Source organism: Hemicordylus capensis, chromosome 1, assembly GCF_027244095.1.
Source record: "Hemicordylus capensis ecotype Gifberg chromosome 1, rHemCap1.1.pri, whole genome shotgun sequence".
Taxonomy (NCBI): Eukaryota; Metazoa; Chordata; class Lepidosauria; order Squamata; family Cordylidae; genus Hemicordylus; species Hemicordylus capensis.
Genome location: NC_069657.1, coordinates 36,641,531 through 36,669,118, shown reverse-complemented (window position 1 = coordinate 36,669,118; position 27,588 = coordinate 36,641,531). Strand labels below are relative to the sequence as shown.

Below are 27,588 nucleotides of genomic sequence, written 5' to 3'. Positions count from 1 at the left end.
CCATGTCCTTACTTTAATTTTCTGCATTCCAGTCTCCAGCCTTAATATTACATTAGACAGACACCTAGGGGCCCAGAGAATTGCTCTCAGAAACTTAGTTTGAACTGTCTCTACTAGTTTATAATTGCTGTACAATCCCACTTGGGTCCCATATAAGATCTGTGCCAGTGACTTGGCCTCAAATAATTTTAAAGCTGCAGGGACAAACTCACCATCTCTGGCATAGTAAAATCCCAAAACGGCCAAAGAGCCCTTTTGGGCTACTTTCATGGCATACTCTATGTGCACCTTCCATGTCCCTAAGGAGTGGAAGACTACCCCCAAATAGTTGGAGGGTCTAATTTGTTCAATTTGATTACCCTCACATGTCCAATTTATCATGTTGGTCCTTTCGCAGAATGCCATAATCTTTGTTTTCTGGAAATGTATTACCAGCTCATTGTCCTTACAGTATTGCATCAAGGTCTTTAAAATTCTCTTAAGTCCTATTGGGGTATGCAAGATGACTGCTGCGTTGTCTGCATATAGGTCCAGGGTATTTAAGAGACTACCCTCTTTGCCATGAATCATGCCACCTATTAAGATCATCTGGGGAGGTCCACTTACAGTTGCTGCTGGCTTGTCTGGTGGCAATTCAGGGCCAGACCTTCTCTGTGGCTGCCTAGGGCTTTGGAATGCCCACATCAAAATAAGAGCTTATCCATCTCTGATTGCTTTAAACAAGACCTTTAAGACACAACTGTTTTCCCAAGGTTTTAATTAAAATTAATTTAAAACTGTTAAATTGTTTTATTCTGTGGAATTGTTTTACTCTGTGAATTGTTTTTAATCTGTGATTATCAGGTGGTATATAAATATGATAAACAAACATAACAAGATTGGCACACCTAGTTCTGCAATTCAGGGAGAGTGCAGAGTGGGTCAAATTTCTTGCCAAGGAGTTTATTTAAAAATTAAACAAGGAGGGCGCTAGGATGCACCCGTTTCTCTCCTTTCTGAGTAGGTATTGTGTTCGAGAGCAGCCCTTGTGTATTACATCTCACACTTAAAGTGGTTTTAGCATACATTTTTTGAGAAATGGTCTCAAAAGTGTGAAAGTATGCAAGAGTAAACGTCTCTCTATATTAGAAAGACTCAAAATTGAATCAAAAGCAAACTGGAAGTCAACAACGGCCACACAAAGTTGTTTTAGGATTACTACTATATTAACCTATAATATGATATAACACCAGTACATGGTCTACCATTGAGCACCCCACCCACCCTAAAACCAGTTTGTTCAATCCCTAATATAACTTTGTTCTCCAGCCAAATGTCTTGTGTATTATTTTCTCACAATACAGTCATGCCTTACCAACCGCAAGGGTTCCGTTCCTGCAAAACCTCGCGGTTGGCAAATTCACGATTGGAGCAACATAGACATCAATGAGAACGAGGGGGTTAGGGGAAGTGTAGTTGCTTATGCACCTCAAAAACAAGGGGGAAAACATTTGAAAATCACTAAAAAAAAACCCTTGGAAAGTACTGTACTAAAAAATTGCTGCCGTGGTGCCGACTGCTTTAACTTACATTAATTTCTGTGCATTTTGTCCTCTTGCTCAGTGCTGCTGCCTGCACATGGAGGGAACCAGATCTCATTTAAAAAAACCTTTCTTGACCCATCATGGCTTTCACTCCTGCCCCCCTTCCTTTTGTGGGAATTCTAGGAGGTTATTAGAATGCCGGGGAGCTTGCTTCTTTCTGCTCAGCATGTTGCTTTCCCCCTCAGCACTCTGCTGCCCTCCTCCTCCTTCTCAACCTCCTCCTCCCTGTGCCGCCACTAGAGTGTTTCTGCACCGGACTCCAGCGCCAAGAAGTGGATCCGTTTCTGTCCCCCCTCCTCTCCTCTGTGTGCATGCTTGTTTCTGCCTGGAAAAGAGTCCTGTGCAGAAACTCTCCACTGGTAGCAGAGGGGGGAGGAGGAGGAGGCGGGTGTCGAGGAGAAGGAGCGCAGCATTATGCTGAGGGGGAAAAGGAGCATGCTGAGGAGAAAAACACAAGCTCCCTGGTGCTCTGGTAACCGTCGCCTCCTCTCCGCAGCCCAGTGGCATGCTTGGCTGGAGGTTTCCATATCCTAACACACACACACACACACACACACACACACACACACGGAGGGGACAGAAGCAGATCAGCTTCTCAGGGCTGGTGGCTTGTTTTGTGTGATCCTCTCTGTCAGCTTCTTCCTTCAATGCCAATGGGGAGACTAGAGGCTGAAAGGGAAGGAGTACCGTGAGCAGGAACAGCTCTCACAGTGGCGGTGGTTGCTGCCACTGGGCTGTTTGCACTTTGCAAGGCAACAAAGGTATGAGAAGGATCTGTCGTGTTACTGTATTGTACATGTTGACATGGGGGCGGCGGTGGGGGGGCGGGAGCGGGCGGTGGGGAGCAGGCGGCGCGAGCAGGGGGCACGAGCGAGAGAGCTGTGTGGGAGAGAGAGTTGTGGGGGGAGACAGACAGAGAGAGCAAGTTGTGAGGGGGAGAGAGAGTGAGTTGTGGGAGGAGAGGGGGAATACCACAGGCTCAGTGCACTACTGCACAGATGCTCTGTGTGGGTCCAGCTAGTTATTTATTTATTTGATTTATTTGATTTAGATACCACCCTTCCAAAATTGGCTCAGGGCGGTTTACAAAAATAAAAAATATTTATTTTTAAAATCAAACAATTAAAATCAAAACTATATCAATTAAACAATTAAAACCATTTAAACAAACATTAAAATCATTTAAAACCAACATTAATAATTTAAAACCACAGATCTAATTAAAAGCTTGGGTGAATAAATGTGTCTCCAGTGCCTTTTAAAAGGTTTCCAGAGATAGGGAGGCTCCTATTTCAACACAGAGTGCATTCCAAAGTCCAGGGGCAGCAATGGAGAAGGCCCATTCCTGAGTAGCTGGCAAACTAGTTGGCGGCAGCCGCAGGCAAAACTCTCTAAATGATTTTAACAGGCGGTGGAGCTCATGGTGAAGAAGACGTTCTCTTAAATACAGAAAAAATTAAACTGAAATTGAATCCAGACAAGATGGAGGTACTGTTGGTCAGTAGGAGAGCCAATCGGAATGAGGAGATTTTACCGGTTCTGGATGGGGTTGCACCCCCCTTGAAGGAGCAAGTACACAGCTTGGGAGTACTACTGGACCTGGCTCTGCTTTTGGAAGCTCAGGTGGAGACGGTGGCCAGGGGTGCCTTTGCACGGCTTTGGCTAGTGTGCCAGCTTTGGCTTTGCGCCAGCTTTGGCTAGTGTGCCTTCTCCCTTTCTTGAGAAGGCAGATCTGGCCACAGTTACTCATGCCTTAGTCACGTCACGGCTGGATTACTGTAACAAGCTCTACGTGGGGCTGCCCTTGAAGAATATCCGAAAACTGCAGCTAGTGCAAACCGCAGCAGCTAGGGTTTTATCTGGAGCTGCCCGGCGGGAGCACATCACACCCATTTTGAAAGAGTTGCACCGGCTGCCAGTTCGTTTCTGGGTCCAATTCAAAGTGCTGGTTTTGACCTTTAAAGCCCTTAACGGTTTGGGCCCAGGGTACCTGAGGGACCGCCTGCTCCCAAGGGTTGCTGCCTGCTTGACAAGGTCTTCTGAGGGGGCCCTGCTCCAGGTGCTGACAATGAGGGAGGCTCGGCTATTGTGTACTTGGGACAGGGCCTTCTCTGTTGCTGCCCCCAAACTTTGGAATGCTCTCCCAGTGGCCATTCGCTCCTCTGACTCCATCACAGTTTTTAGAAGGCTTGTTAAACCTTGGCTTTTTATCCAGACCTTTACATGATTGTTTTATTGCTGCTTCTATGTGTTCTACTTGCATATAGTTTTCATGTTTGTATCTTATAGATTTTAAATTAGATTGGTTTTATATTTTTAGCTTAATTATTTTTATTGTCATTTTTATTGTATGTTTTTAAACTTTTGTAAACCGCCTTGTGATTGTTTTTAATGAAAGGTGGTATATAAATGTAACAATAAATAAAATAAAATAAAAATAAATACCCAGGGCCAAAGCTGTTTAGGGCTTTGTAGGTAATAACCAGCACCTTGTATTTTAAAGTTCCAATATCTTTGAGGGAGTAACTCATAATATAATTATAATTTGTAGCAGGCCACAGAGTTTCCTCTTGGCCTATACACACTCCTGTGATCTAACGATTTGCTGCTTTGAGGCAATAAAAACTGGAGCTTATGAAAGAAAGGCATATTTATGAATGATCTGATCTCCTGGTTCACCACCTATAAGGGTTAAGCAGATTGTTAGAACAGCCACCAACTTTAGCCATTCTGTAGAGGCCTTAGCAAGCCTCTCAATCCATCTGACCCAGATCACCCCAGCTTCACCCACCACTAGGGATGTGCACAAAACCGGTTTGCCCGGTTTGGTTCAAATTCGAACCAGGTTCGAACCAGGAGGGGGTGGTTCGGTTTTGGTTTTGCTTGAACCATCCCCTGGTTCGGTTCAAACCTGTTCAGACACCCAAAAATTGGTAGGATGGTAGCTGGCACCCAGGGGTACCTGCCGCCCAAACCCCAAAGCAATCGGACACTTGTACGATTTTTTAATGAATTTTTGAAATTTATTTCTATTTTTTTCTCATAGGGTATAATGGGACTCGAACCAGGCCATTATACCTTATTGTGGAGCACCCATGGGTGCCAACAACCACCCAAACCCTGAAGCAATTGGGCAGTACTACGATTTTTTATGAATATTTGAAATATTTTTAATTATTTTTCTCATAGGGAATAATAGGACCCGAACCAGCCCATATCCCCTATTGTGGAGCACCTAGGGGCACAAACGTGGGGTAGGTGGTAGACAACCAGGGGTGCCTACTATCCACAAAGTTCCAAGGCAATTGGACACTCCTCTGATTATTGGTGAATTTTAAAATTATTTTGGAATTCCTCATAGAGAATAAGGAGGATTGCAGCAAATTTATAGCTTCACTTTGGGGAGAAAGGGGTGTCCTAGAGTGGAGTGTGGTGGAAGGTAGTTCCCAAGGTGGGCAAGGAAGCTATCAGAATTATTTGAAAGGAATTGGGCAAAAGGCTGATTTTTAAGTGATTTTTGAAGTTTACGCGACTTTAAGGTTTTTCTCCATAAAGAAGCATGGAGGTGTCAGCAAATGTATAGCTTCACGTCGGGGGGAAAGGGGTGTCCAAGAGCAGAGCAGTGGTGGGTGGTAGTGCCCAAGGGGGGCCAGGTAGCTATCAGAATTATTTGAAAGGAATTGGGCAAAGGGGTGATTTTTAAGTGATTTTTGAAGTTTATGTGTCTTTAAGGTTAGCAATGAGAGTGGATTCATAGTTTGTCATTGAAAATCTTATATGCTACCAAAGAATCTACACTCAGAACACTTCAGAAACAACAAAACCCAGTACCCCATGGGTTAGCAACCCATGGAGGTGGTTGGCACCCTCGCTCTGGGCCACCCCAGCACCCCCCAAGTGCAGTTATGGGGCTGCTGAAACCTCCATTCTTCCCTATGGAGAAAAACCTTAAAGCCACTTGTGGAGTGCTGGGGTGGCCCAGAGTGAGTGGTGGTCTAGTGCAAAGAGGGTGCCAACCACCCCCATAGGTTGCTAACCCATGGGGTACTGGGTTTTGTTGTTTCTGAAGTGTTCTGAGTGTAGATTCTTTGGTAGCATATAAGATTTTCAATGACAAACCATGAATCCACTCTCATTGCTAACCTTAAAGACACATAAACTTCAAAAATCACTTAAAAATCACCCCTTTGCCCAATTCCTTTAAAATAATTCTGATAGCTTCCTTGCCCACCCTAGGAACTACGACCCACCACACTCTGCTCTACGACACCCCTTTCGCTCCGACGTGAAGCTATACATTTGCTGCAATCCTAATTATTCCCTATGAGGAATTCAAAAATACTTTAACAATTCACCAATATTCGGAGGAGTGTCCAATCGCCTTAGGGTTTTGTGGGTGGTAGGCACCCCTGTCTGTCTACCACCCACCCCGCTTTTGTGCCCCTAGGTGCTCCACAATAGGGGTTATGGACTGGTTCTGGTCCCATTATACTCAATGAGAAAAATAATTGAAAATATTTCAAATATTCATTAAAAATCGTAGTATTGTCCGATTGCTTCAGGGTTTGGGTGGTAGTTGGCACCCATGGGTGCTGCACAATAAGGTATAATGGACTGGTTCGAGTCCCATTATGACCTATGAGAAAAAATAGAAATAATTTTCAAAAATTCATAAAAAATCGTACAAGTGTCCGATTGCTTTGGGGTTTGGGTGGCAGGTACCCCTGGGTGCCAGCTACCATCCTACCAATTTTTGGATGTCCGAACTGGTTCAAACCGGTTTTAAATCGAACCACCCCCTGGTTCGGTTCGAATTCAAACCTGCAGCTCGAACCTGATGGCTGGTTCAGTTCGAATTCGAACCTTCAAACCACCCTGGTTCAAATTCGAACCGGTCCGCACATCCCTACCCACCACTGCAGGGTGGTAAGTCTCCTCCAACTACTGTGGGCCAATAGAAAGGGCAATTCCGAGGCTCAGAGGGAGATGATCACTGTCTGGGTGAAGCTTCACCTCCTTCCGTGTTCTCGGAAGCAAGCCAGTAATCTACTGTAGACATTATATTCCCAGCCCAGAGGGTGAATTTGGCAGGGCGGTCACTTCCTAAGGTTGCAGTATAGTAGGCTTTCCCTACTAGTTGCCAGCATTAGATGTTTGATTATCACTGGTGACACAGCAACCATATTGTATTTATTTTAAATAGAAGACAACCCTGAATTTAAGATGACTTTCTTTAAAATAGAGGTTCAGGGGCATAGCAAGGCTAGAGTGGGCCCAGAGATTTTAAAATGCCCCTCCCCCCCCCCCGCACCCAGAAGCTCAGTTCATGAAGACATGCTGTTCTGGTAGCTCCAGGTCTTAACATTACATCAATTTTGGATGATGAATACAACTGAAGGAAGCCCAGGCGGGAGCACGGCTGGGGGTTAGTAATGTGACTTGCCTCTGGGGGGAACCCCAAGGCAGTGCACCCCCCAAGGCAGTGGGCCCCCATACAACTGTCTCCCCTTGCCCCATTATAGTTACGCCCCTGTAGAGGTTAAATACAGGCAATATCTGTATTTACCTGAAAGGAGCAGAACTCTGATTTTAAGATGACTCTCCAAGTTCTAACATCTGAGAACTTGGGAAAAACATAGTCTTGCATTAAGGTAAATATGGTATTTGTCACTCCCTTCATAACTATCATTAGGCATGGGGAGGCCGTTGTCTCGGGGCCCCCTGCCTTGGAGGGGCCCCTCAAAGGCTCTCCCCTACCCAGCGCCTACCCAAGCTTCCTTGTGAATCACTTCTATTTTTTTTCCAATTTCAAAAAATTTTTTCTCCTTGTTCTGGCGCCGGTATTTCCTTGTTGTCTTTGTCTCCACCCTTTGCCACGTGGGGCTGGGCTCCTCTCCTCCTTCCCCATCCACTGGTCCCTGCTTTCCTCCCCCCTCCTTGCCTGGCCGCTTCTCCCTGCAGCCACGGTTTCTGGCTGGACCGGCTTTCCTCCTCCTGGCTGGGTGCCCGCGCTTTCCCTGCCGGCCCACATGGTCCTGAGACTCGAGACTCCCCTGCTTTCCTCCCCACTGCCCGCCCACCCGCATGGCCGCTTCTCCCCGGCCAGCCACGGTTTCTGACCAGGCTGGCTTTCCTCCTCCTGGCCCGTGCTTTCCCCCACCCGCCCACATGGTCCCGACTCCCCTGCTTTCCTCCCCGCCCGCCCGCCCACCCACAAGGCCACTTCTCCCATCTCCAGGTAACAATGTTGCCAACAGTTACACTCCTAAGGAGGAGATAATTGTTTTCAAAAGTTGAGAAGGACCGGTGCATGCCGTCCCGCCTACAAAATCCCATCTGGGGTTGTACGAGTCTACGAGCCTTGATGTTGGTTGCTTTTCTTTTAGAACCTGGTCACTGTGAGGGAGGTCAGGTTTTCTGGCAAAATAGGCTTTCTGATTATAGACTGTGGTCTGGAGATCAGATAGCCTCTGGAAAGAATCAACGTTGCTTTTTCCTTTTGGAATGTTTGAAAAAAGCATTCTTTTTTGCAGCAGCAATCTTCCTACTGGGGCGGGGGGAGAGAGAAGCCCCCCAAAATAAGCCATCCCACCTTCCTTTGCAAGTACCGTTGCTTGCCTCTGTTAAGTGTCCCTCGGGCCAGTGGAAGGAGAGGTAGGCGGTGACGGTGGGGAGGGGGGGCCCTTTTAAAAATTTTTGTCTCTGGGCCCAACTCCAACCTTGTTACGCCCCTGACTCCCTTCTTAGAATCTAGTCATTCTCTGAATGGGAGAACAAGGAATTGCAGTGGACATAATGCATCTAGGCTTGTGCATGGCTTTAACAAGCAGTTTACTGCTTGTTCTAGTTTACGAATGAGAAAGAACTACTGGAGCATTTGGGAATGGGGTAGAGCAGCAGTTGTGGGCAGGAGCAGAGGCCTTACACTTCTAATGTGATGCTCTAAGGGTGCTTCTAGACTGCAGTTACTCCAGCAACAAGATTGCCAATAAGGACGAGGAGCTTCCTAGGATGTGAATTTGGTGGGACAATAGCTGGTATGACATTCCTTCATGCTCCTACCAACCTGCTTGGATTAGCAGCAATCAGAATGGGTTCTGGTATAGTCCCTGCCTAAGTTGTGTCTGTCTGTCTGACACCTCACAAAAGCCCTATAGTTGCTGTCGGAGAAAGCAGCTCTCTTTCAATAGATTCATTCTCTCAGTAGATCCTCTTCACATTACAATTCTAATTGACACCACTGACACAAAGCACAGAATCATGCATTTAATCTGGGCTGGCAAATTAAGACATGCATCACATTACTATTATTTCCTAAACTATTTACTGCAAATATATCTTGGAAATGTCCTCTTTGTCTGCCTCTCATTGTCATCTCTAAGATTAACAAGAAACACTGGCTGACATCCTGACGAATGAAATGAGTACAGTATGCTTTGAGGTGACAGAGCCCTCACGGAACCGCTCCAGTCCACCAGCATACACAAGAGCCTTTAGAGTCCAGCATGCTCCCTGTGTTCTGGAAGGACTCTGCAAGATCGGAAACATGCCACTGAGGGTCAGGAACATGTTTCTGATATTGCAGAGCCCTTCCAGAGTGTGAGGTGCACTCTGAACTCTAAGGGCTCTTGCATAACAGCACACATGCCCGGGGACTGTGGGAATTGTGCAAGGACTCTCATCACACTCCCACAGTCCTTTGACGCATGTACATTTCATTAGTTGGAATGTCAGCCACCATCTTTGCCAGGAGATGGAGAGCAAGAGCTCATAGACAGATGTTATTGGGAGCAGCCTCATAGTTATGGAATGTCTTCCTCTTTAAAAACTTACCTGAATCCAAGCATCAGCATCTTTCATATGGCCTATCTGTTTGGATTGGACTGTTATTGGCAGTCACAGTTAAGCTGGCAGAGAGATAAAGACTTTTAATGTAGTGACATTTATTTTGCATGATTAATGTTTTTCTATGCCTTTAAATGTTTTGTCTCCCCAAGTCTCAATCATAGGAAAGCAGTGTGAGTGTCTGGCATTCTCAAGCCTGAAATGTTAATATGAGGCAGCAAAAATCCAGGAAGTGATGGCAATACTGTTCAAATGCAGTCCAGGATGACAGCAAACCTATCTCAAATATTTATCCTGGGCAAATGAAAACACAGACATTTTGAAAACTTTAGAAACCCCATTGTGATATTGATTTTCAAAACTTGGGATGGGTTTTTTCCATACACTCAAAAAGAGAAAGAGCTAAGCACAATCATTTTATACTGACTTAGCAGGATTAACCATTCGTCCCAGCTGGAAATTATTTTGTTTAACCAGATTACATAAGAACATAAGAACAGCCCTGCTGGATCAGGCCCAAGGCCCATCTAGTCCACCTTCCTGTTTCACACAGTGGCCCACCAGATGCCACTGAAAGCCTACAGGCAGGAGTTGAGGGCATGCCCTCTCTCCTGCTGTTACTCCCCTGCAACTGGTATTCAGAGGCATCCTGCCTTTGAGGCTGGAGGTGGCCTATAGCCCTCCGACTAGTAGCCAATAATAGGCATCTCCTCCATGAAGTTATCTAAACCCCTCTTAAAGCCATCCAGGTCGTTGGCTGTCACCACATCTCATGGCAGAGAATTCCACAAGTGGATTATGCATTGTGTGAAAGAAACATTGGTCCTACCGTGAAGGGTTCTTTCTCCTCTGAAGTAGGAGGTCACGGCTCAAAATGGGTAATCTTCTGCTCCTTGCTCCAGATAGATAGGAAGTCTCAGGTGTTTCAGATAGGTGATGATCCGTTCCCTTCTCCCAGCATGTCCAGGTGCACTTCCCCAGTTCCGACTGTCGTGTCTCATAACGCCTTGGCTTGTTTGCCTAGCTCAACAGTGTTACGGACTAGAGATCGGCATGCAAAGGGTGAAGGATAGAGGGTGGAATACCTGAGACTTTAGAATCATTAGTACAGATATTGAAATATGTTAGTATTGCCTCAATACTGGTCTATAGCTGAGGTATGTGTCAGATCCACGGGTGGGCCGCGTTACCTCGTACTTCAGAGGAGAAAGAACCCTTCACGGTAGGACCAATGTTTCTTTCTCCCTCGAAGTAGGTGGTCACGGCTCACAATGGGACCTACCAGAGCAGTACAGGTACCCGTGGGGGCGGGAAGTGGATCATTTTCAGTTGTGCACCACCTGCTGTAGTATAGTCCTCCCAAAGGCTGCCTGCTCTGCGACCAGAGAGTCAATTTTATAGTGTTTTAGAAAGGGAGAAGGGGATGACCACGTGGCTGCCCGGCATATCTCCCCTAGTGGTGCCTGAGCTGAGAATGCCGCCGAGGTGGCTGCACTGCGGGTGGAGTGTGCTGTGATCCCCCGAGGCACTTGTATCGACAGGGCCTGATAGGCTGTGGCAATGCAAGCCCTCAGCCAGCGGGACAAGGTAGTCTTGGAGGCCGTGGTCCCCAGGGACCTGGCATGGAAAGACACGAAGAGAGCCTCGGATCTTCTTAAGTCCTTGGTCCTGCAAATGTATATGTGCAGGGCCCTGCGCACATCTAGGTTATGCCATTTACGTTCTAATGGGTGCTTAGGGCTGGGACAGAATGACGGTAGCACCAGTGCTTGGGACCGATGAAAGACCAAGTTGATTTTAGGGATGAAGGTAGGATCTGTCTTAAGGACCACCGCGTCTGGCTGAAAGATACAGAGCTCCTTTCGAACCGAGAGTGCTCCCAATTCCGACACCCTGCGTGCCGAGGTGATAGCAGCCAGGAAAAGAACTTTGTATGATAGGAATTTCAGAGGGATGGCAGAAAGCGGTTCGAAGGGTGTGCGCGTGAGAGCATTTAGGACCTTATTGAGGTTCCATGACGGGAAACGATGGACTGGAGATGGGGCGATGCTGGTAGCCCCTCGCAAAAAGCGTGATAGGTGGGAGTGTAAAGCCAGGCCCCCTGTACCTTTCAGCTTAAGTACCGAGGCTAAGGCTGAAGCCTGCCGTCTTAGAGTATTGGGTCTTAGACCTTGGTCCAGGCCCGCCTGGAGGAAGGCAAGAAGCTGGGGAACCCTGGCCGAACCTGGGTCAATCCTCTTGCGCCTTGACCATCTGAGGAAGGCGGCCCAGGTTGTCTGATAAATTCTATTGGTGCTCTGGCGCCTGGCGGCCAGAATCGTATCCTGCACCAGCTTAGAGTATCCCTTTTTTGCTAATAGTGCGCGTTCAAACTCCAGGCGTGAAGTTGAAGCCACGCTGGGTCTGGGTGCCGCAACTGCCCTTGGGATAGCAGGTCTGGCCACAGCGGGAGGGGCATCGGTTCCACGACAGAGAGAAGCACCAGATCGGCGAACCATGGGCGCCTTGGCCAGAATGGGGCCACCAGAATGATCTGTGCTGCCCTCTGGCGGACCCTCGCCACCACCCGAGGGATCAGGCCTATCGGCGGGAAGACATATAGGAGACATCATGGCCAAGGGGCATTTAGGGCGTCAGTGCCTTCTGCGAGGTGATGGCGGAACCTCGTGAAGATGCGGGGTAGCTTGGTGTTCTCTCGGGACGCACACAGGTCCACCTGAGAGCTCCCCAGACTGTTCTGAATCTGCCTGAAAACTTCAGGGTGGAGGGCCCACTCCGCCTGGTCCACTGTCTGGCGACTGAGCCAGTCTGCCTGAACACTGGAGATGCCGCTTAGGTGCTCTGCTCTGATCGACTGCAGATGGGATTCCGCCCACTGGAATAGGGCATCGGACTCCTCCATTAGGGATCTGGACCTGGTTCCGCCCTGACGGTTCACATGAGCCTTGACCGTCATGTTGTCGGTCCTGACCAACACATGCTGACCTTGTAGGGATCCCGAGACGTGGAGGAGGGCCAATCTGATGGCCCTGAGCTCCAACCAGTTGATGCTGTGTTGAGCCTCCTCCAAGGTCCAGAGGACCTGGGCTGTCTGCCCTTCGCAAAGAGCTCCCCATCCCAACAGGCTGGCATCTGTAGTGACAGAGATCCTGTCGGGCTCCCTTAGGGGGTTCCCTTTCTCCAGATTTTGGGATAGCCACCAGCGAAAGGACTGCTGTACCTGACGTGAAAGTGGTATCAGTCGTCCTGTGCGGTTTGTGATATCGTCCTGGAAGGGCAGTAGCATCCATTGTAATGGACGTGCGTGCCACCTTGCCCATGGCAGGCATTCGATGCATGCAATCATGGACCCCAGAACCTGCGCTAGTGACATGACCTCCACCCACGTCTGGTTTAGAAGCGGTTGGATCTGGTTGCGCAGTTTCTCCCTCCTGTCTATAGGGAGGGATATGGTGGCCACGTTTGTGTCGAACCAGGCTCCCAGATGCTGAATAGTGTGAGATGGTTGGAGTTGGCTCTTGGCCTCATTTACCAGGAAGCCATGGGACTGTAGTAGCTGGCGGACTCGCAGGACGTCTTTGTTCGCCTGCTGAAGGGACTGTGCTCGAATTAAAATGTCGTCTAAGTAAGCATGGACCCTGAGACCCTTCAACCTCATGTGGCCCACCAGGGCGGCTAGCACCTTGGTGAATACACATGGGGCCAAGGAGAGCCTGAGGGGTAAGGCCTTGTATTGGAAGTGTTTCTGGTCATAGCAGAACCTTAGAAACCTCCTGTGTGAATGGACAATGGGTATGTGAAGGTACGCTTCCTTCAGATCTACTGACGCCAGGAAGTCGCCGGGTGCCACTGCTTCCCTGATAGAATGTAGGGACTCCATCCGGAAGCGTCGCTTCTGGATGTAGCGGTTCAACCATCTGAGGTTTAGGACTGCCCGGCAGGTTCCGTCCTTCTTGAGTACCAAGAACAAAATGGAGTAAACGCCACGCCCTATTTTGGTCGAGGGTACAGGCTCTATGGCCCGGATCTGAAGCAGGTGGGCTAAGGCCCGCTTCATCCGCTGGTGTTTGATCTTGTTCTTGGACCTGGGGGAGGCTAGAAACTGCTCCCGTGGGAAGGAGTTGAACTCCAGGCAGTAGCCCGACTGTAGTGTGTTTAACACCCACCTGTCGTTTGTGGAGGCTGCCCACTTGGTGGTGAAGTGTTGTAGCCTGGCCCCTACTGGCACGTAGTCAGTTCTGCTTATGGATTTCCGTCCTCCCGTCTGGGGGCGGCAAAGCGTTGTTGCCGTTGGCCTGGTCTGCTTTTCTGGTTCCAGTGGCTGCTGTGTCCCCACTGGGATTGTCCCTGGAATCGATTCTGTCACTGGCCCCGGAAGCTGGTACCTTGCTTGTAGGGACGAAAGGAATGTCGGTTAATGCGGAGGGACCTACGTGAGTCACTCCGGCCCGTGAGTCACTGCGGCCCGTGGGCCTTCTTTTTGTCCTGTGTCTCTACCAGGACTTCATCTAGTGCCTCACCAAAGAGGTTGCCGCCCTTGAACGGGGTGGAGGCCAAATTGAATTTTGATTTTGCATCCACCTGCCAGCTTTTGAGCCATAGTGATCTGCGCAGCTCCACGTTTGCCGCCATTGCCTTAGAAGAGGCTTGAATGGAATCCAGGCTTGCGCCTGCCATGAAGGCAGCAGCCTTTGCCAGTTTGTTGAGGCCTTGTCTGAGCGCCGTCTGGCCCGGCTCAAGCTTGATGAGGAGCTCCTTAACCCACAACACGGATGCGCATGCCATGACGGAGGTGGCGGTTGAGGCTCTGATGGAGCCAGCAGACGCCTCGTGGGCCTTGCGTAGGAGGGCCTCCGCTTTCCTATCCTCAGGGCCCTTAAGTTGTTCATCCCCTTCTCTATTCACGATAGCCCCTGACACAAGAGCCACTATGGGCGGGTCTATTTTGGGCACCGCAATCTCTGCCATAGCCTCATCGGGGCGCATATAAAGCTTCTTGGGGAACGAGCTTGTGTGTCTGATGGCTGCAGGATTAGCCCATTCGGCATACATGGCATTCTGGAAAAGTGGTGGGAAGGGGACCATGGGGCGTTGGTGCCCAGCTACAGGAAACACATCCAGTGCCAGCTGGCCTGACGTCTCCTGTGCCTCTGGCTGAGGGGCTGCAGCGTTAATGACCCTCTTGGCTTTGGACAGCATCACCTCATACATATCTTGAGGAAACAATCTCAGGATGGGGCTTGGAGTCTGAGGGGTCTCTTCCTCAGAAAGTTCCCCTTCTTCCTTACCAGACTCTTCAGGTTCATTGTGGTCCCCCGGGTTTGGGTCTGGAAGGCACCTATTACTAGAGCCGTCATTTGTCATGGGCGCTGTTGGAGTGGGGGTGATTACCTCCCCACTCCCTCCCGCTTGATTTGCTCTAATGCTACGTCTGCCGGTATAGGTGCCCTCAGAGGTGCGCCTGCGCCTTAATGTGTGACTGCGGGTGTGTGTCCTTTCTGGGCTGTCCTCAGAGGAAGGGGATCTAATCCGTGTTCTCCCAGCTGCGGGCTGCGGGGACGCACCCTGGGGTAGGATAGAGACTCTTCTCATCTCCCTGGCCACTGCTTCCTTAACTGAGCATGAAAGCGCTTTGGCATTCGCCCTCATTTCTTTGGCCATCATTTCCCGCACCCATTGTGCTTTCTCCTGCATTTCCTCCAAGTCCCCAAATGCGACACTTACCTGGTGTCGACTGGGTAGTGAGGGATGCTCATACCTGCCTTCATAAGGACTTTCCAGGTGGTGCAGGTTGTTCTGGCCGCAGGTGGCCCTTAAAGGTGCATCCTCCTGGTAAGCGTTTTGTGCTCCAGCACCTGCGGCATGGGTGAGTGGTCTATGGACTTCGCCCAACCGCCTATCATCATATGATGCGAGGGTGAGAGGTCTATGGACTTCACCCTGCCGTTCAGCGCCTGTCGGGGGTGGGGTTTATCAGCCTCCTCACCCTTGTGCAAGGGTCCTCCAATTCAGTCTGAGGCTCCCAGGAAGGTCCGCCTGCTGGCTCCTGGGTGATGCCATACAGCCCTTGCATGCCCACAGGGCCTGCCCCCGGTTGGTTTCTAGCTACGACATAGTCATGGCCATGTGGAGCCCCAAAACCTGCTTGTGCATTTTGGCCAGCAGGTGGCGCTGCTGTCACTCCCTCAGCTAGATCGCTGGAGGATGCAATGGCAGCAGCCTCCGCAGGCAGAAAAGCCCAGGGGAAGGAGATCAGGCTGGCGGTGCTCGTGGGCTTTTCTCCCCGAGAGGACCGCTCGGCCGGAGTTTCCCGGGGGTGACCTCCGCGGGGGCGGTAGCCCCAACCAGTACAGCCGTATTGGGAGCGGCCTCGGCCGCTAAAGCAGGGGTGGCTGTAGGGACGGGGGCGGTCGCAATGGCAGCCGGTTTTCCCGCGGCGGCCTGCTGCATAGGGGCCCATGCCGAGATTGCCGTGGGGGCGGTCTCTGCTGAGGCGGCGGCCCCCATGGGTGTAGCGGAGGCAGTCTCGGCCGCCAAGGCCGGGGCAGCCGTAATGGAGGTAGCCACTAAGGCAGCGGGTTCCCCAGCGGTGGTGGTCTGCTCTGCAGTAGCGGCCGCCGCCTGGATGAGTGCCGCAGACGCGGCGGGGTGTAGGCGGCTGCGATGACGGCCGCAGCCTCCGTGATGGCCGTTTTGCTCGCCCCTTGTGATGGCCCCAGCAAGGGGGGGGGGCAGATGTGGGGGGGTGGTCCGGGAGAGGACCTGACGCCTCTCCCCAGACATTGTCTGGTGTGGGTGGACACGGGGGGGGGCGAGGGCGAGGGGGAGAAGGCACCCGCTCCCCCCAGCCGGCCCGCCAACCACGTGTGCTTCCCGGTCTCCCTGCCGCCACAGCGAATTGCTGCAGGCGGCCTGAATTAAAATTCTTTCACTCTGCCGCAGAGCCGGCTGATTTCTCCCCCCCAGCCTCATCCTCCTTTTTCTTCCCTTTGGGGAAGTTCTTTTTCCTCTTTCCCTGACCATGTGGGTCAGGGGAAGACGAGTGGCGGAATCTCTTATGAGATTTTTCTTAACCACCCTAGGGTCTTCCCCGGTGCTCTCTGAAAGGGATCCCTGTAGGGTATCCCCTGTCTGAGAAAGATCCATGTTAGTAAAAGGAAAGCTCACCAAAGAAGAGTTGAAAGGATGGTCCGGGCAGGAGCCTGCCCAGATGCGTCTATTCAGGAGCTAAGACAGGAAGGAACTGGGGAAGTGCACCTGGGCATGCTGGGAGAAGGGGACAGATCATCACCTATCTGAAACACCTGAGACTTCCTGTCTATCTGGAGCAAGGAGCAGAAGATTACGCATTGTGAGCCGTGACCTCCTACTTCAAGGGAGAAAAAGTACTTCCGTTTGTTGGTCCTAGATTTCCTGGCAATCAATTCCATGGGATGACCCCTAGTTCTAGTGTTATGTGAGAGGGAGAAGAATCTCTCTCTCTCCACTTTATCCACACCATGCATGATTTTATAGACCTCTATTATGTCTCCCCACAGTCGTCTTTTTTCTAAACTAAAAAGCCCCACGTGTTTTAGCTTTGCCTCATAAGAAAGGTGCTCTAGGCCCTTGATCACCTTGTTGCCCTCTTCTGCACCTTTTCCAGTTCTACAATGTCCTTTTTTAGATGTGGTGACCAGAATTGTATGCAGTACTCCAGGTGTGGTCACACCATAGTTTTGTATAAGGGCATTATAATATTAGCTGTTTTATTTTCAATCCCTTTCCTAATGATCCCTAGCATGGAATTGGCCTTTTTCACAGCTGCCGCACATTGAGTCAACACTTTCAACGAGCTGTCCACCACAACCCCAAGATCCCTCTCCTGGTCAGTCACCAACAGCTCAGATCCCATCAGTATATATGTGAAGTTCGTCCCAACGTGCATCACTTTACACTTGCCAAAACTGAACCGCATTTGCCACTTTGTCCCCCACTCATACAGTTTGAAGAGATCCTTTTGGAGCTCATCACAATTCATTGTGGATTTCACTATCCAAAAGTTCTGGTATGATCTGCAAATTTGGCCACCTTGCTGCCTACCCCTGCTTCTAGATCACTTATGAATAAATTAAAAAGCACCGGTCCCAGTACAGATCCCTGGGGGACCCCACTTCTTACTTCCCCCCCTTGTGAAAACTCTCCATGTATACCTACCCTCTGTTTCCTGTCTTTCAACGCGTTAGCAACCCACACATGTACTTGTCCCCTTATCCCATGACTGCTAAGTTTCCTCAGGAGTCTTTGATGAGTAACTTTGTCAAAAGCTTTTTGGAAGTCCAGGTATACTATGTCAACTGGATCGCCTTGATCCACACACTTGTTGACACTCTCAAAGAACCCCAAAACATTGGTCAGGCAAGATTTACCTTTGCGGAAGTCATGCTGGTTCACTCCCAGCAGGGCCTGTTCTTCTTTGTGCTTTACAATTTTATCCTTGAGGATGCTTGCCATCAATTTGCCTGGAACGGATGTTAGGCTAACTGGCCTGTAATTTCCCGGATTGCCCCTGGATCCTTTTTTGAAAATCGGTGTTACATTTGCTACTCCCCAGTCCTCCGGTACAGAGCCCGATTGCAGGGATAAGTTATATATTTTAGCAAGGATTAAGGTATTTGGTTAAAAAAAAGAATAGGAACTAAGAACATAAGAACAGCCCTGCTGGATCAGGCCCAAGGCCCATCTAGTCCAGCATCCCATTTCACACAGTGGCCCACCAGATGCTGCTGGAAGCCACAGGCAAGAGTTGAGGGCATGCCCTCTCTCCTGCTGTTACTCCCCCGCAACTGGTACCCAGAGGCTTTTCTCATAATGAACTGGTTATTCTAAGTAAGGAAGCAATTCCCATATTTCAGTTTTTTTCAACTAAAGGCCCCAAGCACAGGACAGATTTAAAGGAATACATCTAAGAAATGAAACACATTTAACCAGGTAATGGGTATGTATGAAGGTATGTTATCTAAAATGTATTAAATCTTAATTGATGTATATCAATGTGTCAACAAAAGACTTATTATTTAAAGTGGAATCATGATTTGAATGGGAATAACTATCAAGTATAGACATTCATTTGGGGAAAAGGAATGAAAATACAACCTTGTGTAAGCTTTGCTGAAAATTATTATAAAATAATGGCTCCTTGCAGGCTGAAACAACTTTATCCTTCTACACCCTCTAATTGTCAGTGTTGTGACTGTAGCAAGAGTAGAATTAATGCATATGATCCACATGAATTTTGGACCCACCTTTTTAAAAAGATAAAGCAGATTTTAGCCTTTTTATAGTTCCTTTTGATCCACCGGTTGTCACTCTTTGTTATTTACAGAGCAAAGACTCAGCACAGGAAATGGAGATAATCTACCATCTACTAATGGCTGCTGCTGCTGCTACTACTACTACTACTAAATTTATAAATTGCTTTTCAACAAAAATTCTCAAAGCCGTTTACAAAGAAAAATAAACAGATTAGATAGATAGATTCGTAAATGGATGCTGAGCTCCTTGCTGCTCAGTTTTGGAAAATGGCAGGTATTCCATCTAGAATACTGTGGGAAATACAGTGGGGACACTGTTGTGTTGTATTAATACCAATTCTTGCTACAATGTGGCACAGAAGGTTTATGGAATATTGGTGATGTCAAGCAACACAAATCACAAAACATTACCACAGATTTGATATATGACTCTACAGATGATCAGCCTACAACATGCTGTGCGGATTTGCATCTACCTGAAACTCTGGGGAAAGAAAATTTGAAAGCAACTTCAGAATAGTTTTGAAAAAGTGATTTAGATAGTAGAAAGATCGGTTAATAGATAAAATATATTATCAGCTTTATTCATTTTTCATAACATCCAGCCTTTTACAAGCATATACTAATTACACTTTTGGCATTAGTTTGCTTAATGTTCTGCTATTTCCTTTTGTACTCTTGACAATTTATTGCATGTTTAAGTACAGTATTATGAAATTTGCATAAGCATGGCTGATAGGTTATTTGAAAGCCAATGCTCTCCACTCCCCCCACCAGTTAATATGATGTAAAATGAAGAGACAAGAATCAGTTCTAAGGTTTTTCTCTAGCTTTTTGGAAAATGTTCTGTATCCTCCACCTCTGCTTTTTACCCTCACCAATGTTTGATTACAAGACTAAACCACATATACGTCTCTTTTCCTTGAATAACTTTTTACTCATTAGTCCACATTTTTACTGCTTGTTGCTAAGCAACGTGCATAACATTAAGACATACATTCATTTATCTCAGAACACTTCCTATTTCCCATATGTACCATTCTACTTCAAGCTCTTAGCATATTTGAATTTACTGTTTCTAATTTCCCCCTTCCTTCAGATTACCTATACTTTCCCTCCCTTAATTTCTAATAATAAGTAATAATTAATGCTCAATGTTTAAAAAAAACACATTTTACTTTACTCCCCCCCCTTGCCTTCCCCTCATTCTTCTCTCCTTCTTCTACCCCTTCATTCAAGAAGAAACATGACTGACCCAAACACCTTCTTCAGCTGTGTAATGAATTCTTGTGGCCTCTCTAGCCTTTAAAGTGGGTCCACACTGCCACTCCTGGAAACAAAAGATCTATAGATGTGCTAGCACTACACAAAGCTTCACTTGCACTGGAAAGAGCATTGTAGCACTATTTTGAAATCTGAGAGAGATCACTGCAGCAGCTGGTATGGAATTTACTGCAGATGCACACAGGAGGAAAAAGCACCACAAATAAGAAGGAAGGAACCAGGAATGGTGCAGGAGCAGTTTATTAAAGAGTAGATCCCATCGTGTTTTGAGTAAAGACTGTTCTTCAGGGGACTACAACATAAACAATATATCAACAAGGATAAGCAATAGATATAAAAGGAACTGTGAGACTACTCACAGTTTTAAAAAATAGATAAAAACAAGCCATATTATAACCTTATAAAAAGGAAATAAGATAAACCTCAAGTACAGAAATGAGAGATATTGATAAATAACTTCTCTCAGACTAGCAGATTAAAATAGTATGGCAAAGATATATACACTGACTAAACCAAGGTTATGATAAATAGCTTTTTGTAAACAAATTCAAGCAAAGATATTAAAACAAACTAAACCACAGATGGTGGCGGTGGTGGTGTGTTTCCATTTCCATTTGCTTTTTCCATGGACAGTCCATTCTACCTTAGTAATAGGTCAGTTGGTATTCTGCAAACCTGCATTGTACAGGTTAAGTTAGTTTCATGGTATTTCAGTCATGGTCTGCTGTTTTAGTAACTAATCCATACACCTGTGGTCTCCTAACCTTCTATGAGGACTTCTTTTTTTACTGATTAGCTAAGCTGCTTAAAAGTTAAGTACTGTATTCTGCTTTGTAAACCACTGCAAGTTACTTTTAATCTTCTACTCTTCTGTAGTTTTTGTATTTTAGTTTTAATTTTTCTATACTTATCCATTTGAGTTAATGGATACACATTATTCTCTGTCATCTGTATGTGTGCTAGTTACTCCATGTATTGCATTCACCATGGTCTAGCTAATTTGAGTGTGTTGTTTACACCGTTTAAACTTGCCAGTCTGCTTGTAAGAATCTATTTGCTATTATATGTGGTTTAGTTACTTTTAATACCATTGCTTGAATTTGTTAGTCAGTTTATATACCTTTGCCATACTGTTTTATTCTGCTAGTCCATGTATGGGAAGTTATTTATCAACTAGTCATTTAGCCTGTTACATTAACGGGCGCTAGAAGAGTGGTGTTAGAAGAGCGCTAGAAGAGTTGAGCTAGAAGAGTTGGCCGCAGCTCCGGCCGGACCCACCATCCACCGCAGCTCCGGCTGGGCCCGCCGCCCACCGCAGCTCCGACCGGGCCCACCACCCACCGCCGCCTGCGGCTCCGGCCGGGCCCACCGCCGCCTCGCCCGGCTTCCCCCGCCGCCTCCTCGCCTTGCCCGGCCAGGCCCGCCGCCTTGGCTCCGCGGCCACCATGGCCGCTCACAGCCTGGCCCGCTGGTTCTCCTGGGTGTGCCGCCAGGACCAATCAGGCGCCCCCTGCATACACGGATGCATTTACGCATGCGCCACGCATGCGCAGAACACCTTCAAGAGACACGGACGCAGGTACCTTAGGGTTTTATTATATAGGATAACACTCTTATCTTTGTACTTGAGGTTTATCTTATTGTCTTTTATATAAGTTTATAATCATGGCTTGCTTTTGTCTATTTTTAAAAATTGTGTGTAGTCTCACAGCTCCTATTTCTTATCCTCACTGGTATATTTTATATGTTGTAGTCCCATGAAGAAGAGTCTTCCCTCGAAACGTGTTAGGATCTACTCTTTAATAAACTTCTACTGCACCGTTCCCATTTTGTTCCTTCCATGAAATTTACTGCCACAAGATTCAGTTAAGGCCATTAGCTTAGATAGCTTCAAAAAAGGATTAGCCACATTCGTAGAGTATATGTGTATGAAAAGCTATGAAACTATGTTTCAAGTGTTTGGATTCTTTGGTGTATAATAACTTTCCCTCAATGAATCCCTATGAGGATTCATTACACACCTTCATTTCTTCCATTCATTTTGACTGTCTTTGGACAGTGCCAACTGTCAACTGCCCTGTGCTAACTACACCCCCCTCCTACCTGCAAGGCAGTGGGGTACTACTCAGCTTATGTTCTAGGGCAGTGGTTCCCAAAGTGGAACATCCAGATGTTGCTGAACTATAACTCCCCTCATCCCAGCTACAATTTATTATGGCTGGGGATGATGGGAGCTGTAGTTCAGCAAAATCTGGAGGCTCCCACTTTGGGAACCACTGCTCTAGGAATTTTTTCAACTGTTTAGGCTCTTTGGTGTCTAATAACCTTTCCTCATAATGAATCCCTATGAGGACAAACAATTAAAACACATATAAAAAGTTAAAACAATTCAACAATTTAAAATCAATCACAAAATTAAACCAACAAATTTTAAAAGGCTGAGAAAGCTTGGTTAAAAAGATGGGTTTTTAGATGTTTTTAAAAAATTGCTAGAGATGGAGAGGATCATATCTTAGTGGGGAGCGCATTCCACAATCTCAGGGCAGCAACCAAGAAGGCCCGTCTCTGTGTAGCCATCAGACGAGTCAGCGGTAACTGGAGACGGACCTCCTCAGATGACCTCAATGGGCGGTGGGGCTCATAGTGTAGAACATGCTCTCTTAAATACCCAGGGCCTAAGTCATTTAGGGCTTTATAAGTAATAACTAGCACTTTGTATTTTGCCCGGAAACCTATTGGCAGCCAGTGTAACTCCATCAGCAAAGGAGTAATATGGTCTCTCCGAGATGACCCAGAGACCAACCTGGCTGCCGCGTTCTGAACCAACTGAAGTTTCCAGACTATGTACAAAGGCAGCCCCACATAAAGCGCATTACAGAAGTCAAGTCTGGAGGTCACCAACAGATGTACCACTGTTTTGAGGTCATTGATCTCAAGAAATGGAAGCAGCTGACATATCAGCCGAAGCTGATAGAAACCACCCCTGGCCACCGCCTCAACCTGAGAAACCAGGGAGAGGTGTGGATCCAGAAGTACTCCAGGACTGCGAACCTGTTCCTTTTGGGGAAGTGTGACCCTGTCTAGAACAGGTAGGTCAAAATCATCTCTGGAGTTCTGACCCCACATAGTAAGTACCTCCGTCTTATCTGGATTCAGCTTCAATTTATTCTCCCTCATCCCGGCCATTACCACTTCCAGGCAGGCATTTAGGGAGGATATGCCAGCTCCTGAAGAAGGTGACATGGAGAAGTAGATCTGGGTGTCATCAGCGTACTGGTAACACCCAGCTCCAAATCCCCTGATGATCTCTCCCAGTGGTTTCATGTAGATGTTAGAGCACTGGAGAAAGTATGGAGCCTTGAGGGACACCATACTTAAGCTCAAATTTCGAAGAGCAACAATCTCCAATCGACATAATCTGAAATCTGTCCGAGAGGTAGGAGTGGAACCACTGTAAAACAGTGCCTTCCACCCCCAACACCCTCAGACGTTCCAGAAGGATACTGTGGTCGATAGTATCGAAAGCCACCGAGGGATCCAAAAGGACCAACAGAGTCACACTTCCTCTGTCAATTCCCAACTGGACATTATCCATCAGGCCGACCAAGGCAGTCTCCACCCCATAGCCTGCTCGAAAGCCATTTTGAAATGGGTCTAGATAATCAGTTTCCTCCAAGACTGCCTGGAGCTGTAAGGCCACCACCCTCTCAATTACATTGCCCAACCATGGGAGATTGGAAACAGGCCTATAATTGCTCATCTCAGAGGGATCTAATGCAGGCTTTTTTAGAAGAGGTCTAATAATTGCCTCCTTAAGACAAGAAGGCATCTTGCCCTCCCTCAGTGAAGCATTTATGATTTCCACCAGGCTGCCTACAATAGTCTCCCTGCTAGATAGAACAAGCCATGTTGGACAAGGGTCATGAGAACAAGTGTTAGGCCTCATCACTCCAAGCAGCTTGTCCACAGTTGACACTGTGAGAAGAAATAAAGGTGTATAATGAATCCTCATAGGGAATCATTATGGGGAAAAGTTATTATACACCAAAGAATCCAAACACTTGAAAAATTGTGACTGCACATTTTGCTCCATAACTCCACTTCTATAAGGGCTAGAGCTTAGTAGGTTTAAAAAAAAATAAAAAATTAAAGCTGGGGTGAGGATAGGGCAACTTCGAATCCCCATTACTTCCTATGGCAGAAATATACAAAGTCAGTAAAAACTTAAAAAAATCATTAAAAATCAACCAAGTGCCCCACTGCCTTGAAATTTGAGTGGTAGGTGGCACCTACACACCACCCAAATGTGGTGCCCTTAGGACCTTTATAAGTGGTCTGAATCAATCCAAATCCAAATCAAATCAAATCCAAATCGAATCTGTGGTGATTCAGGGGGAGGTTAAGACACAAAACAAATCAGGGGTGATTCAATTTTGGCACAAATTGAATTTAAAAAAAATTGATTTGTGCACATACCTACTATGTACAGTATCTCTAAACAAATAGTAGCCAGCAGGAAGAGCTATCCTTTTTAACAAAGATCATAAAACTCAAGATTCAAGGATGATTACAACTCAAAGTTATTGCACATGTGCAATGTATACTTTATTTTTAATGTCCTGTGAAAACATTATCAGCATTGCCACTGTCACCACTCAAAACATGTATGTGTACATTTCACTGAAAGATTATTATACATATTGATTTATACTTGGAATTAACAGTCTATTTCAGCATAGCAAGATGCAGTTTCTATAGTTATGTTGTTTTTGCAATGACTGACACACAAACAAGATTATGGAAAAGGGAATAATATGCTGCAGAGTGAGCAAGAAAGGAGCTGAAGGAAAGTACTTATTAGATGAATCAACAAACTATCAATTATAAAATTATCTATTGAGTCATTCCCCTTTTCTGTAGAAAATGGGTCAACAATCCCCTGAGCCTGAAAGAATACGAACAGACATAGAAAAGAGGTAAGAAAACCATAGAAGCACAAAATGCAAGTATGGCAACAGGTTTAGAAACCTCACATCAAAATTAACTAAATTAACAACTGAGAATATGTAACTACAGTACCTCCCTAAGAATATGTTTAATTTTACAAGCAGAGACAGCCCATAAATTCTGGATTTATTCCCCTCTGGATTGTAGACTGAACAAGATATTCAGTTTGTGCTAATACCTAAAGGAAAAAAGACGGATGACATTGTTGGGAAAATAAGATTTCTAGAATTCTAGTCCTAAACACATTCATGCTGAATTAAGTCTCATTGATTTGATACAACATACTTCCATGTAAGTGTACTTAAAATTGGGTTTTAATTATTTTTAAAAAGTGCATACTATGAAGATATTACAGTTCAAGGTTACTCAGTGGAATAGTCAAGAAGGGAAGTTGGAAGTATAGTTACACATTACAAGCTTATGCAGTCAAATGCACCATGCTTAGCTACTGCAATTTATATACTGACATAATCTGATGCAAGCTTGGTTTAATACAGAACTTTAGTCTTAGAGAACAAGATCACAATTAAAAAATATCCTCTCCCTTCACAAAACTGGCGCAAAGTGGGAAAATGTACAGAATGTTACCCATTTCCTATAAAAGAGCAATACACACAGTGGCCTACATCCAAACTAAGAGTTGCTCAAGGAGAAGAAGTGATTCTTGACTATTCCCTTTGTAGCTGCATGTACCTCCTGAAAATATGTCCCTGAGGGTTGCAAGTCCCTCAGTGAATAGGGAATTGAACTAGAGAACCTTCAAGGTTCCTTCTGCTCTAAAATTCTATGGCCCATGCATGCACGGAAGCATTCCCCACAAACAACACTTATTTTGGATTTAGGCCAATGCCTATTTTAAATAAAATATGTTTTTTAAAAACTGAAATATTTGATCACAGGGAAAATTTGGAAGGGAACAGAAACATTTGACTTTTTTCCGTTGAATAGCAGACACCAACACTAGATCATGAACCCCTTAGCTGTGTGGTTCTTTCAGGCCCAAAAATATCTCCTGAATTTACATTGTGAGGAGGATGGGAAGAAGGTTGCAAGCGCTATGAATATGGGCTCCAGGGAAAGCCAAGAATTAACAGACTGAGCCCCATAAGTGTTTAGTTTAGGGACATAGTTTGTTCAAGAAAAGAAACAAGTCATTTACACAAGTAACATGCCATTACTCTTTGTAAAATAATAAGGCTATTCACACGAGCAGCCCTACCGGGGAAGGGCTGCTCGTGTGAAGTGCCAGGATCGAGGCTGATCCTGGTGCTGCCCTGCCGGGTACCCCAAGGTTTTACCTCCAGCTATTACCCTTCTATCCAGATACTTGGTCATGTGTGCATGGACTGTAGGCAGTCCAAGCACACATAATGTTGGATGGCAACAGTGCCCGACTGAGGGGGGATTTCTCAACACAGCACACTCCTGGAGCAGTGCACTGAGGGATGCTGGAGGACTTCCTCCTCCGGCTCCCTGCTTTGCCACTCACTGCGTGAGAATGACCTTAAGTAATTTAAACATTTGGACACATTTGTTTGTGTAGATATAATGCATACAAACACAAATCTTACAGGCCATTGTTTCCATATGGCCCTGAATCTGGATATCTTAAGGACCACCTTTCCCCATATGAGCCTGCCTCTCTTTTAAATCATCTGCTAAGGCACCTGTGTACCCCTGGCTTCAGAGGCAAGGCGGGTGGCTGGTATAGCTTCCTGGTCATAGCACCCAAGCTTTGGAACTCCCTGCCCCAGGAGATCTCTCTGGTCCTCTCATGCCTTTCCTTCCAACACTATGTTAAAACTATTTGGAGGGTATCTGGGGTAGAGGGCTAGTTTTTGTCTGCTCAGTTTTTTGCCTGTTGGTTTTTGCCTGGCTTTATTATTTCTGCTGTTTAGTTATACTTTGTATAGTTGTTTTTCACTGCATTTGTTTTATGTGTAGTTTGACATTTCTGCAAGCCACTATGAATGTTTTAACAGAAGACAAGATATAAAAATTCCAAAATAAATATTCCTAGTCCATTCCCACAGACATCTTCCTCGGCCTTACAGAAACACAGCTGATCATCTACACATGAGGTGTAGTAGTTAGTTACAGGTTTAGATTGGAAAGGCCTGGGTTGAACTCTTCACTCAGCCCCAAACCTCACAAGGTATCTTTGGCCAGTCACTCTCTCTAGGCTATATTACCTCACAGAGTTGTTAAGAGAAGGGAGCTGGATGGAATAACACGGTATGCTGCCCTGAACTCTATGGAGAAAGGGTGGGATGTAAATGGAGTAAGTAAATAAATTTGCCCAGTACTCCATATTTCTCGTGGTCACTGAGATGGGAAAGAGTCTGGGTGGAGCGGAGGGTTAACATTATCCTTGCAGAGGTGAAGAATACAAGGGAGTTGTAAATGAAGACAAATACAAGGTCTTCATGGGATAAGGGAATGGGACAGCAAGAGAGAAATCCTTGTTTGGTAGCCAGTCAGTCTACAAGTAGGAAATGGTGCTCGTAAAATTATGGAGCAATTTACATCTAGTATGTTGAAGCAAAATATTTTTCTCACCAATACATTTTATTTTC

The 27,588-nt window shown here is 46.5% G+C and overlaps 1 protein-coding gene across 5 annotated transcripts in view; it reads right to left on the bottom strand.

The window, feature by feature from the left end:
- Window positions 1-27,588, bottom strand: part of EFCAB11 (EF-hand calcium binding domain 11) — an 83,977-nt gene that overhangs the window by 31,729 nt on the left and 24,660 nt on the right. Inside the window, exon 6 of one of the 5 annotated variants that reach the window (XM_053255690.1) lies at window positions 9,417-9,490. The exons of 3 other annotated variants lie outside the window; for them this stretch is intronic. In XM_053255690.1, coding sequence (XP_053111665.1) covers window positions 9,430-9,490 — 61 coding nt within the window. In that variant the 3' untranslated portion in view covers window positions 9,417-9,429. Of the gene's footprint in view, window positions 1-9,416; window positions 9,491-24,585; window positions 25,191-27,588 lie in introns of those variants that run through there. One more of the 5 variants, XM_053255712.1, reaches the window with a different exon arrangement.